Source organism: Amphiura filiformis, chromosome 11 (assembly GCF_039555335.1).
Source record: "Amphiura filiformis chromosome 11, Afil_fr2py, whole genome shotgun sequence".
Taxonomy (NCBI): Eukaryota; Metazoa; Echinodermata; class Ophiuroidea; order Amphilepidida; family Amphiuridae; genus Amphiura; species Amphiura filiformis.
Genome location: NC_092638.1, coordinates 39,064,661 through 39,081,465, shown reverse-complemented (window position 1 = coordinate 39,081,465; position 16,805 = coordinate 39,064,661). Strand labels below are relative to the sequence as shown.

General features: G+C 37.0%; 1 protein-coding gene across 1 annotated transcript in view; it reads left to right on the top strand.

Annotated features, from left to right (window-relative positions):
• Positions 1–1,306: 1,306 nt before the first annotated feature.
• The window catches only part of LOC140164823 (copper-transporting ATPase 2-like), a 60,697-nt gene continuing 45,198 nt past the window's right edge, over positions 1,307–16,805 (top strand). Inside the window, 2 exon segments of the mRNA XM_072188197.1 lie at positions 1,307–1,388; positions 5,258–5,635. Of these exon segments, the coding sequence (XP_072044298.1) occupies positions 5,339–5,635 (297 nt within the window). The 5' untranslated portion in view covers positions 1,307–1,388; positions 5,258–5,338.

Below are 16,805 nucleotides of genomic sequence, written 5' to 3'. Positions count from 1 at the left end.
TAGTTATTTGTAGTATATAATTTCATAATAATTAAACCAATTAGTAAAAAAAATATTAACATGTTATATATATTTGAAGTCAGTCAACCATGTTCCATTTACCCCAAGTGGATCTGTTGTGGGGTAAATGGAACACCAAATTAATTAATTAGCTAATTAGCATATTAATTTGCATAACTTCATCATTAAAATCTGCTATTTTATTGTTTAAAACATTTATTTAATTGTAGAAAACAAACATATTGCCAATATTGTAAGACAACTCTCAGCACAACATTCAAATATTTAGGAATCAATACCCTTAAATTAGTAATGTTCACTGAACCGTAGCACCACTTCAAGGTCAGTGACAACATTTGAAATTTTCTTCCACTCAAATACCGAGTAAACCCACGCTTGGGGTATGAAACGAAAGCAGAACGTATGGCGTTGGGGTAGGCCTAAATGGAACAGTCGGTATGATGTTGACCAATTTTTTTCTTGATTGAGGGAATTGTATTCTCAGCGTTCCATTTACCCCACCGTTCCATTTACCCCAATTTACCCTATAGAAAATTTTATAAACACGTCTTGACAATATGGGATTTCAATGCATTTTGGTATCTGAAAGGTAGCCAATTGGCTACCTTTTGCCTTGCTTCCAAAAAGTAGCCAATTGGACAGACAATTGGTTACTTTCAAATATCAATAAGGTAGCCAATTGGCTACCTTTTCAGATGTAAGAAAAAAGGCAGCCAATTGGCTGCCTTTTTAAAAGCAAGACAAAAGGCAGCCAATGATTGGCTACCTTTTAGACATCCAAATAGGCCTAGGCCCTACATTAAAATCACACATTTGTGAAGACATGTTTGGTAAATTCTTTATAAAATGACAGATTTGTAAAGACATTTTGGTAGATTTTCTCTATAAAATTTACAATATTTTATCAAGACATTTTTGAAAAAGGGAAAGATAATCGTTTTCAAAAATATGGGTGTTGTGGTTAAAAAAACTCTGAAAAGTGCCCAAAGTTACCCCATTTTACGGTAGGCCTTCTGCACTTTGCGCTCACTGACTTTAGTCTCCCACTTTTAATTTTATTGTCATAGTGTATTTAAATTGATTACAAATAATTTTTCTATGAAAGTAAAAAAATTCTCGGGTAAAATTTCAAGTTCTTTTCTACAGCTAAATAATTCGAGAAACTTCCTGAAACTGCTATCTCTATAGAATCACGTGACTTCATGTCGCATTCCTATTTAGTCATATGACAGGCCAGCTGACTGAACAGCTGACAGGTCATGTGATCAGGCAAAGGCATTTTCTCCCGTGGATGTCAACAAAGGTATTCATAAAAATTTCAACCAGTATTAGAGCGGAATTTGAAGCTAATTTGACCGCTTTATTGGGTAAGTATGTCATTTATTTTACATCTGAAATGTTTAATAATATTTTGCGGATATATTGAATTCAATATATAATGAAAATACCGTTTATTTGTGTGTTTTTTGAAAGGAATAAAATCGTACTCTCACAAATCACATGTCGTAATTTTGTCTCGTTCTGCTGCGTTGATCAACCGACCAGTGAATAGGTGTGGCGTCATCATAATCAATGTTGCGGCCTTGGGCATGTTGGGGTATATCGAATGGGCATATGCACTGACCATTTGTATCCTGATGTTTGTTTAAAGTATAAAATATTGCGTTTTTGTTTAGTGGTTGTATTACAACAAAATGGGTTAATAATAGTGAGCACTTTTCTAGCTGAACTGAATTAAATTTTCAGGTTTTATACTTCTATCAGAGATAAATATATAGTGTTCAAAATCCATATGCCTCCATAAGTTGGGAGATCTGGGTCCTCAAAGTCTCTGAAATGTATGTCCGCTACTACGGAACTGCCCTTTATTTTAACGGACTAAGAAGAATGAGAATAAACGGTAGGAATTTTTAATTTTACTATCCTCTAGGCTCTACCGCGCTTATATACCGTGTGATCTAGATGACAGGCAGGCATCCAGTACTCAAAATATTGGGCCTGACAGTCATCTATCACATGGTAGAGACACAGTAAAATTAATATTTCCTATGATTTATTCTCTAAGTAACGGTAAGAAAAAGAAAATTAATAAGCTCATAGATGTTCAGATAGATGATTACCGTACCTCAAAATACCAGGCTACCCAGAAGGCACCAACTCAAGCTCACAAGAAACATCAACCAGACAGCTAGGCTATTGCCCTGGACCGATATTCATAAAGCCTTGCTAAATTAGCAACCAACTAGTGCTTAGCAAGATGCTAAATCCACTAGTTGATAGCTACGTAGCAATCAACTAATTTCTTATTCATAAAACCTTGCTAAACACTTTGCTAACTAGCTATCAACTAGAAATATTTAGCTGATAACTTATTTGGGTGTTTTGGGTGCTATGGCCTTCAACAGTTGTGTAACATCTAATACAATAGGCTTATATAATACATGTCTATTATACTTGAGCTCTGAACCACAGTCAAAATGATCAAAATGTAATGACTCATTGCTGATGGTCTTCATTGAGATTTCGTTAATAAAATTACATGTGTATTTTGTAAGCTATATAGGCCTACAAGGTTGTTACGGCAAATCATAACAAAATGTCCACCATGAGTAAGCCTTCAAATAAGCGACCGAGAAAGAACAACTTCTCGGAAGTTGAAGCTCTATTTCTTAGCGATAAATATGAAGAATTTAAGTCAATAATTGATGCAAAGCAAGCAGCAAGTTTAAAGTGTTATGTATCTTTAATGTGCCGATTAAATTAATATCAATTATAATCGGCTCACTTTTTGAAACTTGAAAAAGATACTGATTTAAACTTTGTCATAATGCAAATGTTAGCATTAACATTAATTAATATTAATGTTATTATATATTATTTATTAATATTTAATATTAAATTTTAATATAATATTTAATATTAATTATTAATATAATTAATATTAATAATATTATTAATTAATATAATTATATATTAATATTTAGCAAGTTTAAAAAGCCCCCACCTCGGCTCACTTTTTGAAACTTGGTCCCATTTGTAAAAGATACTGATTTAATCTTTGTCATAATTATCAACTTAAAACATTTCCAGAAGTGTTATGTATCTTTAATGTGCCGATGCGATATTAAGTTGTTAGCATTTTGGAACGATCAGAAAGGTTATTATGTTGTTCTTGGCCAATATCCTATATATGTTTTGTTTTATAATAATTATTAAGTTCATGACCAATGATTGAATTAAACGAATAACAAGTAGGCATGTTAATGGCAATGATGCTATTGTTTAAACGTTAAAAACACCGATTTGCTGTTGATATTCAAAATGGGACCAAGTTTCAAAAAGTGAGCCGAGGTGGGGCTTTTTAAACTTGCTGCTTTCTTTAATATATTAATAATATTATTTAATAATATTAATATTATTACTGCATATTATATATTAATTAATATTATTAATTAATATTAATATTAATTAATGTTAATATTAATAATATGCAGTTTATATTAAAATATCAATTATTAAGTTGTTAGCATTTGCATTAATATGCAAATGCTTAATATTATTAATATTAATATTAATTTATAATTATTTTAAGAAAATATTAATATTAATATTATGCAAATGCAGACTGACTAGTTGTCAACTAGTGACTTAGCGCTGCCCCAGATCAACTCTAAGTTTTGGCAAAATTTTAGAATGTTGCTAACTCTAACTGGGTTTTATGAATAAGAATTAGCAATCAGCTAGGCTTAGCAGCTTGCTAAAGTCAATTTTAGCTGTCAACTAGGCCTAGCGTGGTTTTATGAATATCAGCCCTGGTGTCCTGTGTCATTGTCCCTCAAGCACTTAACAACCGCACAATCAGAGGAATCAGGAAGCACCGTAAAAAAAGCCTTGGCGATTGGTGGCAAAAAAGTTTCGCACCATACGTCGAAGTTCACTTTTCAAATGGCGAACTGTTGTTTCAAAACAAAACAACTGGTAAAAAAGTCTACTAAATGACCTCATAAGGTCAAGTCATCTGTGAAAATTAAAATGGTCAAATTGTGACAAGAACTGTCAGTGACTTTCACCCTTGCGAGTGAAAATACAGCTTATTCAGCCAGTGTCAACACTGTGTCATTGGTTTGATTATTTTATTGGACTAACACCACAGCTATGGTTTTTCTCAATGTAACAGTATAGACAAATCCAACGAGCCAAGTCATGGTCAGGATTTGGGTCCCCGCAGCACCTAACTAGTGCCCATTTGGGTGGATTAAAGCCGCTTAAAAATCGATATTAGATTCTTTTGTGTTGTAAACTGTCATCTTTCTTTTGTCTGACGTGTAACACAGGTGATAGAATACAGTTTAAAATACCCTCCAAGGCCGCATCATTTCACATTTTAGGTGAAATGGCGCCGACGGGACCCAGCTAATGGCTGCCATTGAGGTGTAGAAATGTGTGAAATTTGATTTGTCTATAAGAAAATTGCAAATGGTCGTCATTTTTCGTCACAGACATAAACAACAATATGAAAACCACCATTCCACCAGCTAGCTTGTCCAAATTCATGGTTTGACGGCAGTCTAGGTACATGTATATGATGTATTTGCAACCAGGCTTGGGCAATATTTAACAAAATTTTAATCAATCAAAAATAATTGATTTTTTTAAATCGGTTACTTGATTATTTAAAAACACTGTACCAGTGATTTTTTAAGAATTACTACACCCTGGCCAATTTTGTGCCTATTTTTGCATTTTCTCAAAAATTATAGCGCATTGGGGACAAGTAAGATATGTATATTATAGGGGCAAGGACTACAACTACTGTACTGGAAATTTTATTTCAGCACAGACAATAGTTGTGGAGTTACAGTCAAAAATGAGGGAAAATCAATATTTGATCAATAAATCAATAACTACTTGCTTTGAGTTGCTGAATTTTCAGTTCAGTAGTTGTAGTCCTTGCCCCTATAATATACATGTCTTACTTGTCACCAATGTGCTATAATTTTTGAGAAAAAGGCAAAAATACATGTAGGCACAAAATTGGCCAGGGGTGTAGTACCCCCTTAAAGCAACTGATAGAGGTTTTTTTAAATAGTTTCTTTCATAGGTGATTATTAGCTGAAACAACCAGAATAACAAGTGAAACAACTTGTTAACAGTTAACACATCTTTCTCCACTTAATACACTACAATATCAGAAATGTTAATTTATCTATTTTTGTGTGTCCTTTTCCTTTCCCAGATTCATCATTTATTTGACAAAAGTATTCAATCACTATGGCGTATTTTACACAATTCATGTCAGTGACATGAAGTGCGAACAATGCAGTACAGGTATAACAAAGAAACTATCGAAATAACGGGAATCAACAATGTAAAACCGTGTTTAGAGGATAAGACAGTTGTGGTAGAGTTAGCGAACAAAGGGGTCGTCTCAAAAGAGGAGATTTGTTCGATTTTAGATGAGATGGGGTACAAGGTTAGCGAGATTGCAGAAGGAGGAGCAATGCAGGAGGATCTTGTCACGGAGGACAAAAGCTGCCAACCTAATATCTCTGAGATGGATGGGGAGGACGGATGTGTGACCAATGAGATGACGTCCGAGATGATTAAGATAGAGGTAAGTATAAGGCTGTAGGGGTGGGGGAAGGGGTGGCGAGGGGGAGACAATTTCAGGACCATCTGTGTGTATTTTACTGTTGGGAACAAGTGAAGTGTTCATTGTATGTGAGCAGCAATGTTGCTCAATTCAATGGTATTAAAAATAATCTGACACAGCGCTTAAACAGAAGTACCGTATGTTTTACAATGTAGTATAGGCCAATTGACATGTGACATCATTGCCCGGCAGTATGTGCAATGTGCATGAATTATGGCAATTTCTGTTGTTCGTAATCTTTGCCCTGCAGTGTGCGTAGACGCATCGTAGTTTGTTCAGGGCACATGCATTTTAAAGTGCCCACCACATTTCAAATAGTACAAGAAAGCCATTGTATAATGTAGCGGTTCATTCAAGCATATCAATAGACCAGTCACTTGCCTTGATAAACAACGATGTCAAGTGGTCTATAAATAAATTCAGCTCATATAGTTCTGCAATCCGCATAAAGAAGTTTTATGTGTAAGATTAGTGATTGATAGAGATCTACATGTATATCATAAAAACTTCAATGCTGCCCTCAACAGATGTCTAGTCAATTTAAAACAGTCATTCAGTTTTCTATATTAGTATAGGTGGCAGTAATTTACTATTAAGATATTTCTCATTACCAATTGAGGCAGTCAGGTAGCATACAGCCCCTCCCCCGGTATTACCGGGGGAGGGGGGGGGTATTGGTAGGGGGACTCAATGTCTATTTTGTAGGGGTGAGAGGTACATGTACAAAGTGCCAGATTTTGGAAATTGAGAACTGATTTTTTTAGCAAAGTAGGGGCTTCTGAACTGAATTTTCAATATCTTTTTGGGTCCAATGAACTAAAATTGGATATGAAATGGGATGTGCAGCCATATGAAATTTGTAAATTTTCTCAAATCTTGGCTTTAGGGAGGAATCAGTGGTGGCAATAGAAATTGTTTTTGGGGTTGGGAGAAAGTGAATTTCATGGGGCAAAATCAACCAAATTTGTGCAAAATTGCTGCAAAAAGTGGACGTATATGTCACGCTTTTTACAAGCATCCCCCACTGTGGCAAGTAGCTTTCCCTCAATATTAAAGATGTCAAGTGGGGCCAAAGATTGATGATTCCTGACTGAGGGTCTTCGGAACTGCCAGGCAGCTTGAAAATGGGAATCTTGACGGCTGCACATACGATATGACATCAGTGCTTCCATGAAAGAAAGAAATGCATGCTAAATTTTTTTAAATTTATGCCTCCACCAGAGGTATTATGTTTCCTGGTTGTCTATCATTCCGTCCATCTGAGGTTGCGAGCCCGGTACCCCAGGTCAACATAAAAAGTGGTAACCATGTGTGTTCTTCCTTTTTTCAAAACCCCCCTTTTCACTGATTTTTCATTGATTTTACCCCCCTTTTTTTGCCAAATCACTGACAAAATCAGGGTAAAAAATACCCCCCCTTTTCAAGGTTTTCAATGAGAAGATTTCCAGACACCCCTTTTCAATGACTCCATTGGAGGATGGAGGCTGAAGACTCGGGCTGAAGACATCGATCGAACGAACCTGTGAAATACCCCTTTTTTTTAATTTCGCGGAGACAATGCTCAGAATACCCCCTTTTTTCGCGATTTCAAGGGTCCGCGATTTCAGTCAACAAAATACCCCATTTCCGCGAAATTTAGAACACACATGGTTACCACTTTTTATGTTGACCTGGGGTACCGGGGTTGCGAGTGCAATTTCTCGAAATTGGTATTATAGTGATGCGATTTGGTGGAAGGGTACGCAATTGGCAGTCTTCAAAGCCCTGTAGGTTTTCGTCGCAACATATATATGCTAATTTGGTAGCTCATTTGCATAAACTTTATTCTATCAATTTCTAGGAATTGGTAAGGCTTTAGGGATGTGACTTGGGGGAGAAGTGGCAATTGGCAGTCTTTTAGGTTTTCTATGTACTGATTTGGTAGCTCATTTGCATAAATCAATTTTTTTAATACTTTTATTTTTCTTGCATTTATTTTCTTTTAATTAGATCTAAAAACTAAATTCCCCCTCAGTTTCAAGTGAAATTACCCCGGTTAAAATGATGCATGTCAAGGTGGAGGCATTCCTTTGCGTCCAGAACTGTGCAATCCGAGAACTGCAAGAATTGTACCGGTACCGCAAAAGTTCTAGTTATTATTGCATGCAAGTGCATTTAAACTTCTGTCAATGTTACTTACCCATGTAATTCATTCATCCAGTTGAGCAGTCTCTGTGACCATGCATTGGAGACAACTGTAAAAATTCAGTGCAATATTCAATATGCATAATACACTGTTGTCCTACTCAAGAAAGTGGCCTTTTTTTCCTTGCTCTGTTTCCTCAATTCTGTTTCTTTCTTTTCTCAGCATGCTTATACTTTTTAAGGCTAAATTGGCTCAAAAGCATTTTACTTGAGTCTGGTCCAATCAGGACCAAAGTGTATGTCCGCTGGACCAACCGCGATTCAACAAACCACAGTCGTCTATTGTCTCCACATATGTCATACACACAACTACAGACTGTAAGTCTATTGCCTAATGGTACCTGAGTTCTGATTGTGTGAGTTAAGATTGCATGCACAGTGCAACCCATGTATTAAGGCCAAAGGTTGAAAAACCAATTATTACTATGGGATTTCATTCAAGCATATCAATAAATGATGATATATATAATTGTGCAAATTGTATTATTCAGTTATCAAAATGCAAACAACTTAGAAAAGACTAAACTATGTGCTCTGATAAACAACAAAACAAGCTAACAATAAAACGGGAAAGGGAAAGTATGGTTTGCACAATTCAGGCCGATTGTCCCCCTCCCCACATTTCAAGCCCCCCCCCCCTAAATTGTGCTAATGACTAGCTAATGACTGCAGCCAAAATTGAAATTTCCTCAAAATTTTTAGGGAAAATTGTAAAAATTAATACAATTTTTGTTAAATTTGTCTGGAAAATAATAGGAATATTGATGAATCCAAAATTTTTGAAAAATTGGTATCTAACTTTCACATTCTCAGCTGCACACCCCTACCCAAACCAAACTTGAATACACCTCCATGTAAATAAAATAAAATAAAATAAAATAAAATAAAGGATAACACAGCCATAATGGTGAGTGCATTTACAACTACTGAATACATTTTGGTGTGTATTGTTATCATGGTCGGAATTTGATTACAATTGTTGCTCAGTCAAAAGGTCATACAACTTATCACCATGCATGTAATCACAGCAGCTCACACTGATGAAACGGATCCAGTCAGGGTTGCTAAATTTTAGCCTGAATTGCGGATTGAAAAGTCACCCAATTTTTCTTTTTCAATCATTAAGGGTTTCCATGAACCATTAATATTGGTTTCCATGGAACTAGAATCTACCAAAAGGCACATAGGTTAAAGCAATAGTATGTGATTTGCGTATAAAGAATAGATTCCTATGTTCACTGATCACGTTGTCCCCTTTTAAATTTTGAGCCAACAAATGAGAAAAACAAAGAAAATTCAGTGCTATTTCATTCCAGCACCTACAATGCGTGTTTTTAGCTGGCCGATTGTATTACATGTATTATTTAGACGTAATAAGTAGAGGAATACACAGTTTTATATATACAAGCCGTATGTCACTACTACCCAGGACTACTACACACAGTGGTGGCACCAGGAATTTTTTCGGGGGTTGTCAAAAGTGAAATTCAGGTGGGGCAACATCGACACATTTTGGCAAAAGTGGAAATATACGTAATTTTGGGGTTTTTTGCCTCTAAAGTGGGGAGGGGGAAAAAAAGAAAAAAGGGGAAGGGCAAATGCCCCTTGCCCCCATGCCCCCCGTAAGCGCTGCCACTGACTACACATATGAGCTCGCATGCGTGAGACATGTTAGCCATCATTTGATTGGTGAACTCGGAATAAAACCAGAGATCTCCGAATGTAATAAAAACTTAGTATAATTAAAATACTTCAGGCTTAAAGTTTGTTCGGCTTATATAAGGTGAAAAAATAAGACTCATAGCACCGTGTATTGATATAGAAAGGCGTGCACGCAGTTGGGCGCAATGCTTACGCTAGTTAATGTGCATTGCGTAATGCGTGACTGTCTTACGCTTATGTGAATATACGCGAGCGTGAGTTGGGACTTTATTGACACACGCAGTAACAAAAGCCAAATAATTTCCGCCTCATATAAGCCGAACAAACTTAAATTTTTCACATGGTATTTTTAGTATGTACCATGGGCATTATACAATCATGCAAAAAGTAGAAATTCAAGAAGTTTGGCTGATGTTGACCAAATCACATATTAATTATGATCTTGTGTCATATACTGGGGTACCCAAAAAGGTGGCTTTGTTACATTTTGATGTGCAGCTTGAATTTCAAAACACTTTCTCTTGAGTATTCCTTCACTTACAAGATTCAATTAGGTCTTAAATTGAGGCTAATTTATTCTAGATTACTCATGTTTTTATCCTGTTTTTAAATATATTTTATTTATTTTCTTATGACGTTTGGCATGAAATGTGCCAAGGGTGGCTGAGGATTAGGGGGAGGAGGATTAGGGGGAGGGATTCATATCATAAATTTGATTTAAAACCACCATTAAAAATTTGAATCCAGTAAAAAAATGTCTGAATGGACTCCCAGACACCTGAACCAAGTAAATAAATACAGAAGTTCATTTAAAAGACCAATACTTGCTCAGAATGATTGTAAATGTCGAAAAAAGAGGTGGGGTTACATCCTCCCAACTTTGTGATTGTTTTTGTTTTTTCTTTCTCATTTCTTAACCGATTTTCATAAGAAAGGTGTCAAAATGCTCAGGAGGATAAACCACGTCAAATGAGATGTGTAGGTAAAATGTTTGAACCATTTAATTTTTTTACTATGTAACACAAAGGTACCCCAGGTTGTGACACAAGACCTTATGCTTTAACATTAGATAGAAAGTTAGTTGCCCAATTGGTTTTTATGGGATAAAAATAGTCAAAAGTCCCCCAATTAGGCTACCATATAGCAGGTTTGGCAACACTGAGAAGAGCGAAGTAAACTTGGAGTGCATAGTGCAACATATGCAATGTCCTTTTGCCTGAATGGGCAATACAGTCAGATTTGTTGTTGTTTATGTCTGTGTAAACAGGAAGTGGCTGTAGTGATATGAGGACCATATAACAGCACAGTAGTGTTGTGAAAAGTCAGGTTATATGGTGACCAATTGGAACTATATAGGGCAGTGGACTTTAGACACAGCAGCTCTGTTACTGCTTTTTCCAGGATCTACATGGACACAGGCTCAGAAAAGGTCCTACCGACTAGCCTATATGCTGATATTTTCGATGCTTGGTGATGAATTCAATTATGTAATTCATAATGTGAGAAAGTAACTACGAGTCCATCAGGGCCGATCTCTTACCCCGGATCCCTAGAGTTCTCTAGGTATTGAAGACAGGCCTGTGTATTTTACTATTAGAGCTGAAAGTGATTGCAATTTTTAAAATATGTCAAGGAATTTGTCACAATTGAAGATTGGAAATTTAAAAATTGCAGCAATAGATGTTCATTGGCTATCTGCTTGTGTGATTTCCAGATTTAGCTGCTGATTGTAGTATTCATGTAGCATTGTCAGTGTCAGTGCACCATTTCAGAAATGCTTTGTGAATGCCGGGTGTGAATGGTAATTCATAATGCATGGAAAAGTTACTGAAAGAAGTATTGTTCTGTGGTGAAGTGTGTGTATAACGGCACATATCCTGGTGGTACACTGTAACAAGTCGCCAAAAGGTAAGAAATTTTTAAAATTGTAAAAATATTAAAATAAATAAAATCAAGCCATTTTGTTGAGTGACACTGTAGTTCAGGTTCACATGTAGATATATACATGTATAAATAATAATCTTAACAATTGACGTGTACTGTCAACAAAAGTTCAAGTTTGTTTTTAATGCCTGGGATATCACAAAGAACAAAAATATTATAGTTTGTGCAAACTTATATATAACAATATAACAATATATTATGTCAGGGTTATAGCTAGACCAAGTTGAGTGCCGGCTACCCCTAGCTGGCGCTGACCGGCTTGGCTATAACACTGTATATTGTGCAGATACTAGTTGATCATTTATAAAATAAAGTTCATACCTTTTAAAAGGAATCCATTTTGTAATTGTCCAATAGGCTAAAACATATTACAAGGAGCTACTGGGGAGGGGGGGGGGGTGGGGTAGCTGCCAACATTGTAGCTGCAGCACCCCAAACCCAACTCCAACCCACATTTCATGTGTCACTTTGTATGAATGTTTTCCTCCCATCCACATTTCCCCTCAAAAATGTATTGAAAAAAAATTCAAATTTGTGCCAATTCCAACTTATTTTGTTTAGAAACAGTGTTTTTACAATATTTACAATTTTATTATTGTCTCCTTTCATAGACTGGAACTCTAAACCATACATGTAGGCCTAGATATTATCTCTAGTAAAGTATAATGATATTTTTGTGGGCATTTTCAATGATGCAAGCTTGAATTTTTTTTTTTTGCAATGAACAAAATGGTTCAGGTCAAGGTTCACAATAGAGGATATCTTAACACTTCCCACAATGCATTTCTTCATTGTACTGATTAGCATCAGTAGCGTAGCATGGGTCATCATATTGGGGGCGGGAGTTGCACCGACCATGATTGGGGGGTGGGGACACTGGGTCTGATTGGGGGTGGGCACAAACAGTGTTTTGGCTATTTTCCTATGGGATTTTTCAAATTTTGCAATTCTTCTTCTTCTTCCTATATATGTGCATACCTCAAGAAATTATTTTGATGATGCATGAGATTTCACTCATTTTCAAGCTTTTTGCATGAGATTGACTACCTAGGCGTGAGATTATACTACCTTGGCTTGAGAAAGTGACCCAATGTGTGAGACTCACACCCAATGCATGAGAGTTGATAGCCCTGTCCTTTCCTGTGTCCTAATGACACTATGCCATTGTGCAGCATGGGGCGATAGTGACACAAAATACTACCTCAATTGCAAGATCTGGATAGCTCAGGTATTTTCTGTCACTATCAACCCATATGTTGCACTGAATGGTAAATCAGTAGGGAAGAAATGCATTGTGGGGCCGGGAAGTGTAAATACCTCCTCTGGAGGTGCACATGAATTCATGTTCATTCTTTGACAATGTACCGTGACCAGACTCTTGTTTTCATAGCCAAGCGGCATTCATATAGGATGGCATCCATATGTTTGGTGGTGTGAACTTCCAATATTTGGATGGTATGAAGTGCATTGACTGCAAAATGTTGAGAAACCCGAAACAAGCTATTCTAGAAAATATGTGACCAGTGCACAACTGCACACCCCCAATATCTATAGATGAGTAAATTTGCAGTAAAATAAATGTCTGGATTTCCAGGTTTGCTTCCTGAAAACAACTGGAATTCCAAAATGCCAATGTTATTGCAAAAAGCTTCAGTGGCATGGGCAAAGGGGGGGGCAGGGAGCCATGGCCCCACTTTTGTTGGTAATTCGGGGATTCGGGGAAAAATGTTAAAACATCCAAATTTGCTCCTAATCAGACTCCATTCGGGGAACTGAACAACCTGCCCCCCACTTTCAATGTGGCGACGCCACTAAAAAGCTTGGAAATGCAATACAGTGTATCAAAATCATGGTATTGTTTGAAATTAGCCCTCAAATTCAGGGGGCCGGCCAAGATTGGCTGAATTTTGCGTCGTCATTGGTTTTACACGTAAACACAAAAATGTCTCAAATTATTCCAAAACTGTACGTATGTTATTAAGCACTATTTTATCAGTCTAAATCCGTTGAGGTTCGCCAGTGAACCTCATTGTAAGTACTGTTTTTTGAATGTTTTGTTTCTTGCCCAGGGCGCTACCAACCCTAGTTACGCCACTGCTAAACAGGGGTACTCTATCATCCTTGTTTAAAACCACAGTCAATGTTGTGGCAAGATTCCAGGCCCTTAGCCAGGATTTTTTGTGACGGGGTGCTGATTTTGAAAAAGTGGACTTTTTTCCAAGGGGGGCAATTTTGTGAAAAATGGACTTTCTTCCCCACGCTTGCAAATTCTTAAATTTTGGGACTTTTTGTATACTTTTGCAAATTGGGGGCTCCTGGCTACGGCTCTGCAAGATTCTGTTTGATATTCTGCTATAGCAGAGGGTTTGCAAGTTCAACACAACATAGTAGGACTTCTTCTGATGGAGTCTGGAGATGTGTGACATCACATCATAAATTCAAGGTTTAGTTGAATCTGTTGTTCTAAAAGTCAGTTGAAACTTTTGAAATTGTTTATCATCAGCACCTATGAACTTTACACTTGAGTTAACTTATTACTTTTGGTATTGCTTTCATCACCACATGGAGTGTCTTAAATTTAAAATTGTCATTTATGTCATAAATGTTCATGCTGATCTCGCTTACGGTTTTTGAGTGAACTTTCTGCCCTTATGATTATTATCATCATTAATATGATCTACAGTATGTATCCATGCACTTATATAGGGTTCCAGGATAGGGTTTCATCATACAGAGGCTTTTTGGCAGAGAAGAAGGACAGAAGGAGCTAGAAGGAAGGAGTGGGGGAAGGAGATGAAGAGAGTCCGGTTTTGAACCCCCAACCCCAAGGGTGCTAGACCAGGGCTGTCAACTTTTTGGAATTGCTTGGCGTGAGACAGAGGTGTACCGGGATTTGCCGACTCCAATGTTCATTTTGTATCATGATTATTTGAGCCACGGCGCCGAGAATGTGAAAAGCGGGGGGATATTATACTAGCTTGGCGTGAGACCGTGAGAAAGTGACCCAATGCGTGAGACTCACGGCCAATGCGTGAGAGTTGACAGCCCTGGCTAGACACACGAACAGTGATAGCATGCCATGGAGAGTACCTTGGCCAGTGGCATAGATTTCTATTTGACAGGGGCCCGGACTGAAAAAAATTCTTGGAAGTATAGTGAATCCAGCCCCTTTTGGTGACAGAATAAGTTTAGGGTGCAAACGCACACGAAGCGCACTAAAATTTTTCCATATTGAAGCTAAACTGGTGAAGTATTGTGTAAAAGTGGAATTAATTCACATAAAGCGCACTAAAATGGCCATATGAGGTATGGTCAGATACCCACATACAGGCATCAACAGTACAGTGGGGGTGATTGTATGGATCACCCCCGATCAAAATATTATCCACCATCCCCCTGGGGATCTATGCGCCCATGCTTTTATATGAATGGAGAAAAAGTGCCAATGAACATGCGTATAATTAAAGACAGAGATAAAAGCAATTTATCACGTCTGATGTCACTGTCAATTACGATCCTTGATTGGTTTACACAGGTTATAATCAGCGCGTAAAAGGAAGACCGATCTATCTGGTGCTGATCGGAGAAAAGGAATAGCAGCAAGCAAATGGCGAAAAAGTTCGTACTTTTACAAGGCAAAAAGCAGCTTTTCTAGGCATTGTGGACATGGTGCCTTCACCAAAAGAAAGTTTCCCACTATAAAGACCTAACTTTTGAGATGATTTGCATGTCGAAAGGTGCAAAACTAACAATAAGGCGCCCGTTTATAAATCCGCGTTCAGCAAGTCATCATCACGACACTTGTAAACCAACCGTGCTCTAGTTTGATTGGCAGGTGACGTCAGACGCGATAAATTGTCTTTATCTTCGTCTTTCATTATAGCATCGCATGGGATGCTTGTGCTTGGTGCTGTAGCTTTCTGTGGCTTTTGGTCCTGTTAGGGTTAATACCGTGTCCCCCACCTTGGTTTTTGTTACTTCATGATAATTTTAATGCTAAAACATAGACACAGCCTCACACTGTGACACCTGTAGCTCAAATTTGGGAGTTAAAATTATAGTAATTTAAAAATTATTACCGGTAAGTGGTTGTTGAGTACATGTAGTTATTTAGTAATACAATTTGCATACCCATTTCAACTTGGTTACTGGTAGGTAGATAGCCGTATGGTGTGACCCCCCATCAAAAGAACCATTTTCTTTATGGACACATGGTAAATATGTCCAGCTATGCCCAAAAATTTCATATTTTCTAATCAAACACTCACAAAGGATCTTATTTTTAAGCAAAAATGTTCTTTGTGGCCGTGAAATATTAAAACTCTTGTGAGGGAACAAAGCCAGAGAGGCCGCATGGGTCACATTTTGGTCATTTGGTATATCAATGACCCTTTTACAAATTCTAAGGAAATTTGCATATTGATGGGTCCACTTTCAAATTCTCAGCAGCACATATACCAAATGGGGGGGGTGTCCTGCACACCATCCGCGATAATCAACTTTTGAAAAGCACCCTAAACAAGGATGTGACCCTTGGCTAAAACGATACCCTAAACAGGTAACACACGCCTGTTTTCACACCCTAAACAGGGATTTTATTCCTTGCATCAAATTTCATATACCTAAACTTCATTTCTGCATATTAGCAATTGCAATTTTGCTACCGTTTTTTCCGATTTTTCATGTTTTTGACACCCTAAACACGATATGCGCGTATCGTGCCTTCCCATGAAAAACTACCCTTTTTACACGTTTTTATTATAACGTTAAAAAGTGAGCTGTTGTAAACTGCTTATCCACAAAAATAGCCTGTTAAGTAAAATTTCAAAGTTTTAGGGGCCTGAGGCCCCTAAAACTTTGAAACGTTTTTATTATCGCGGATGGTGACAGGCCACAATGGGAGTGAACCCCCCGGGCTGGTTGGGGACTTCTTGTATTTCAACTTGTATCCCACATATAATGCAAGATTTCAAAAGGACCTTTATTATTATTATTCAAGTAAACATCTACCATAAAGTAATAATTGCCTCCTTTAATTAATGACCATTGTTCCTACAGTTGATCGTATGTCAAATTTAGAATATTCAGTCGAATCAGAATTTATTTCTGCGCATTTTGACACCTCATCTGTTGCAATGAATGATCCCAATAATGATGTTGCAGCATACATTTAAATGAAAGTAACCCAAGACTTGAAAGTTGCAGCAAAGTCCTATTGCCTTGTATTCAGTATCTATGGAAGATAATGTTTTTGGCGCTCATTGGATTATTCTTCTTGTTTTGTGAATATTTTGGAGGTCAAAACATGTAATAATCAATAAGAAAATGTCATTATTCACAT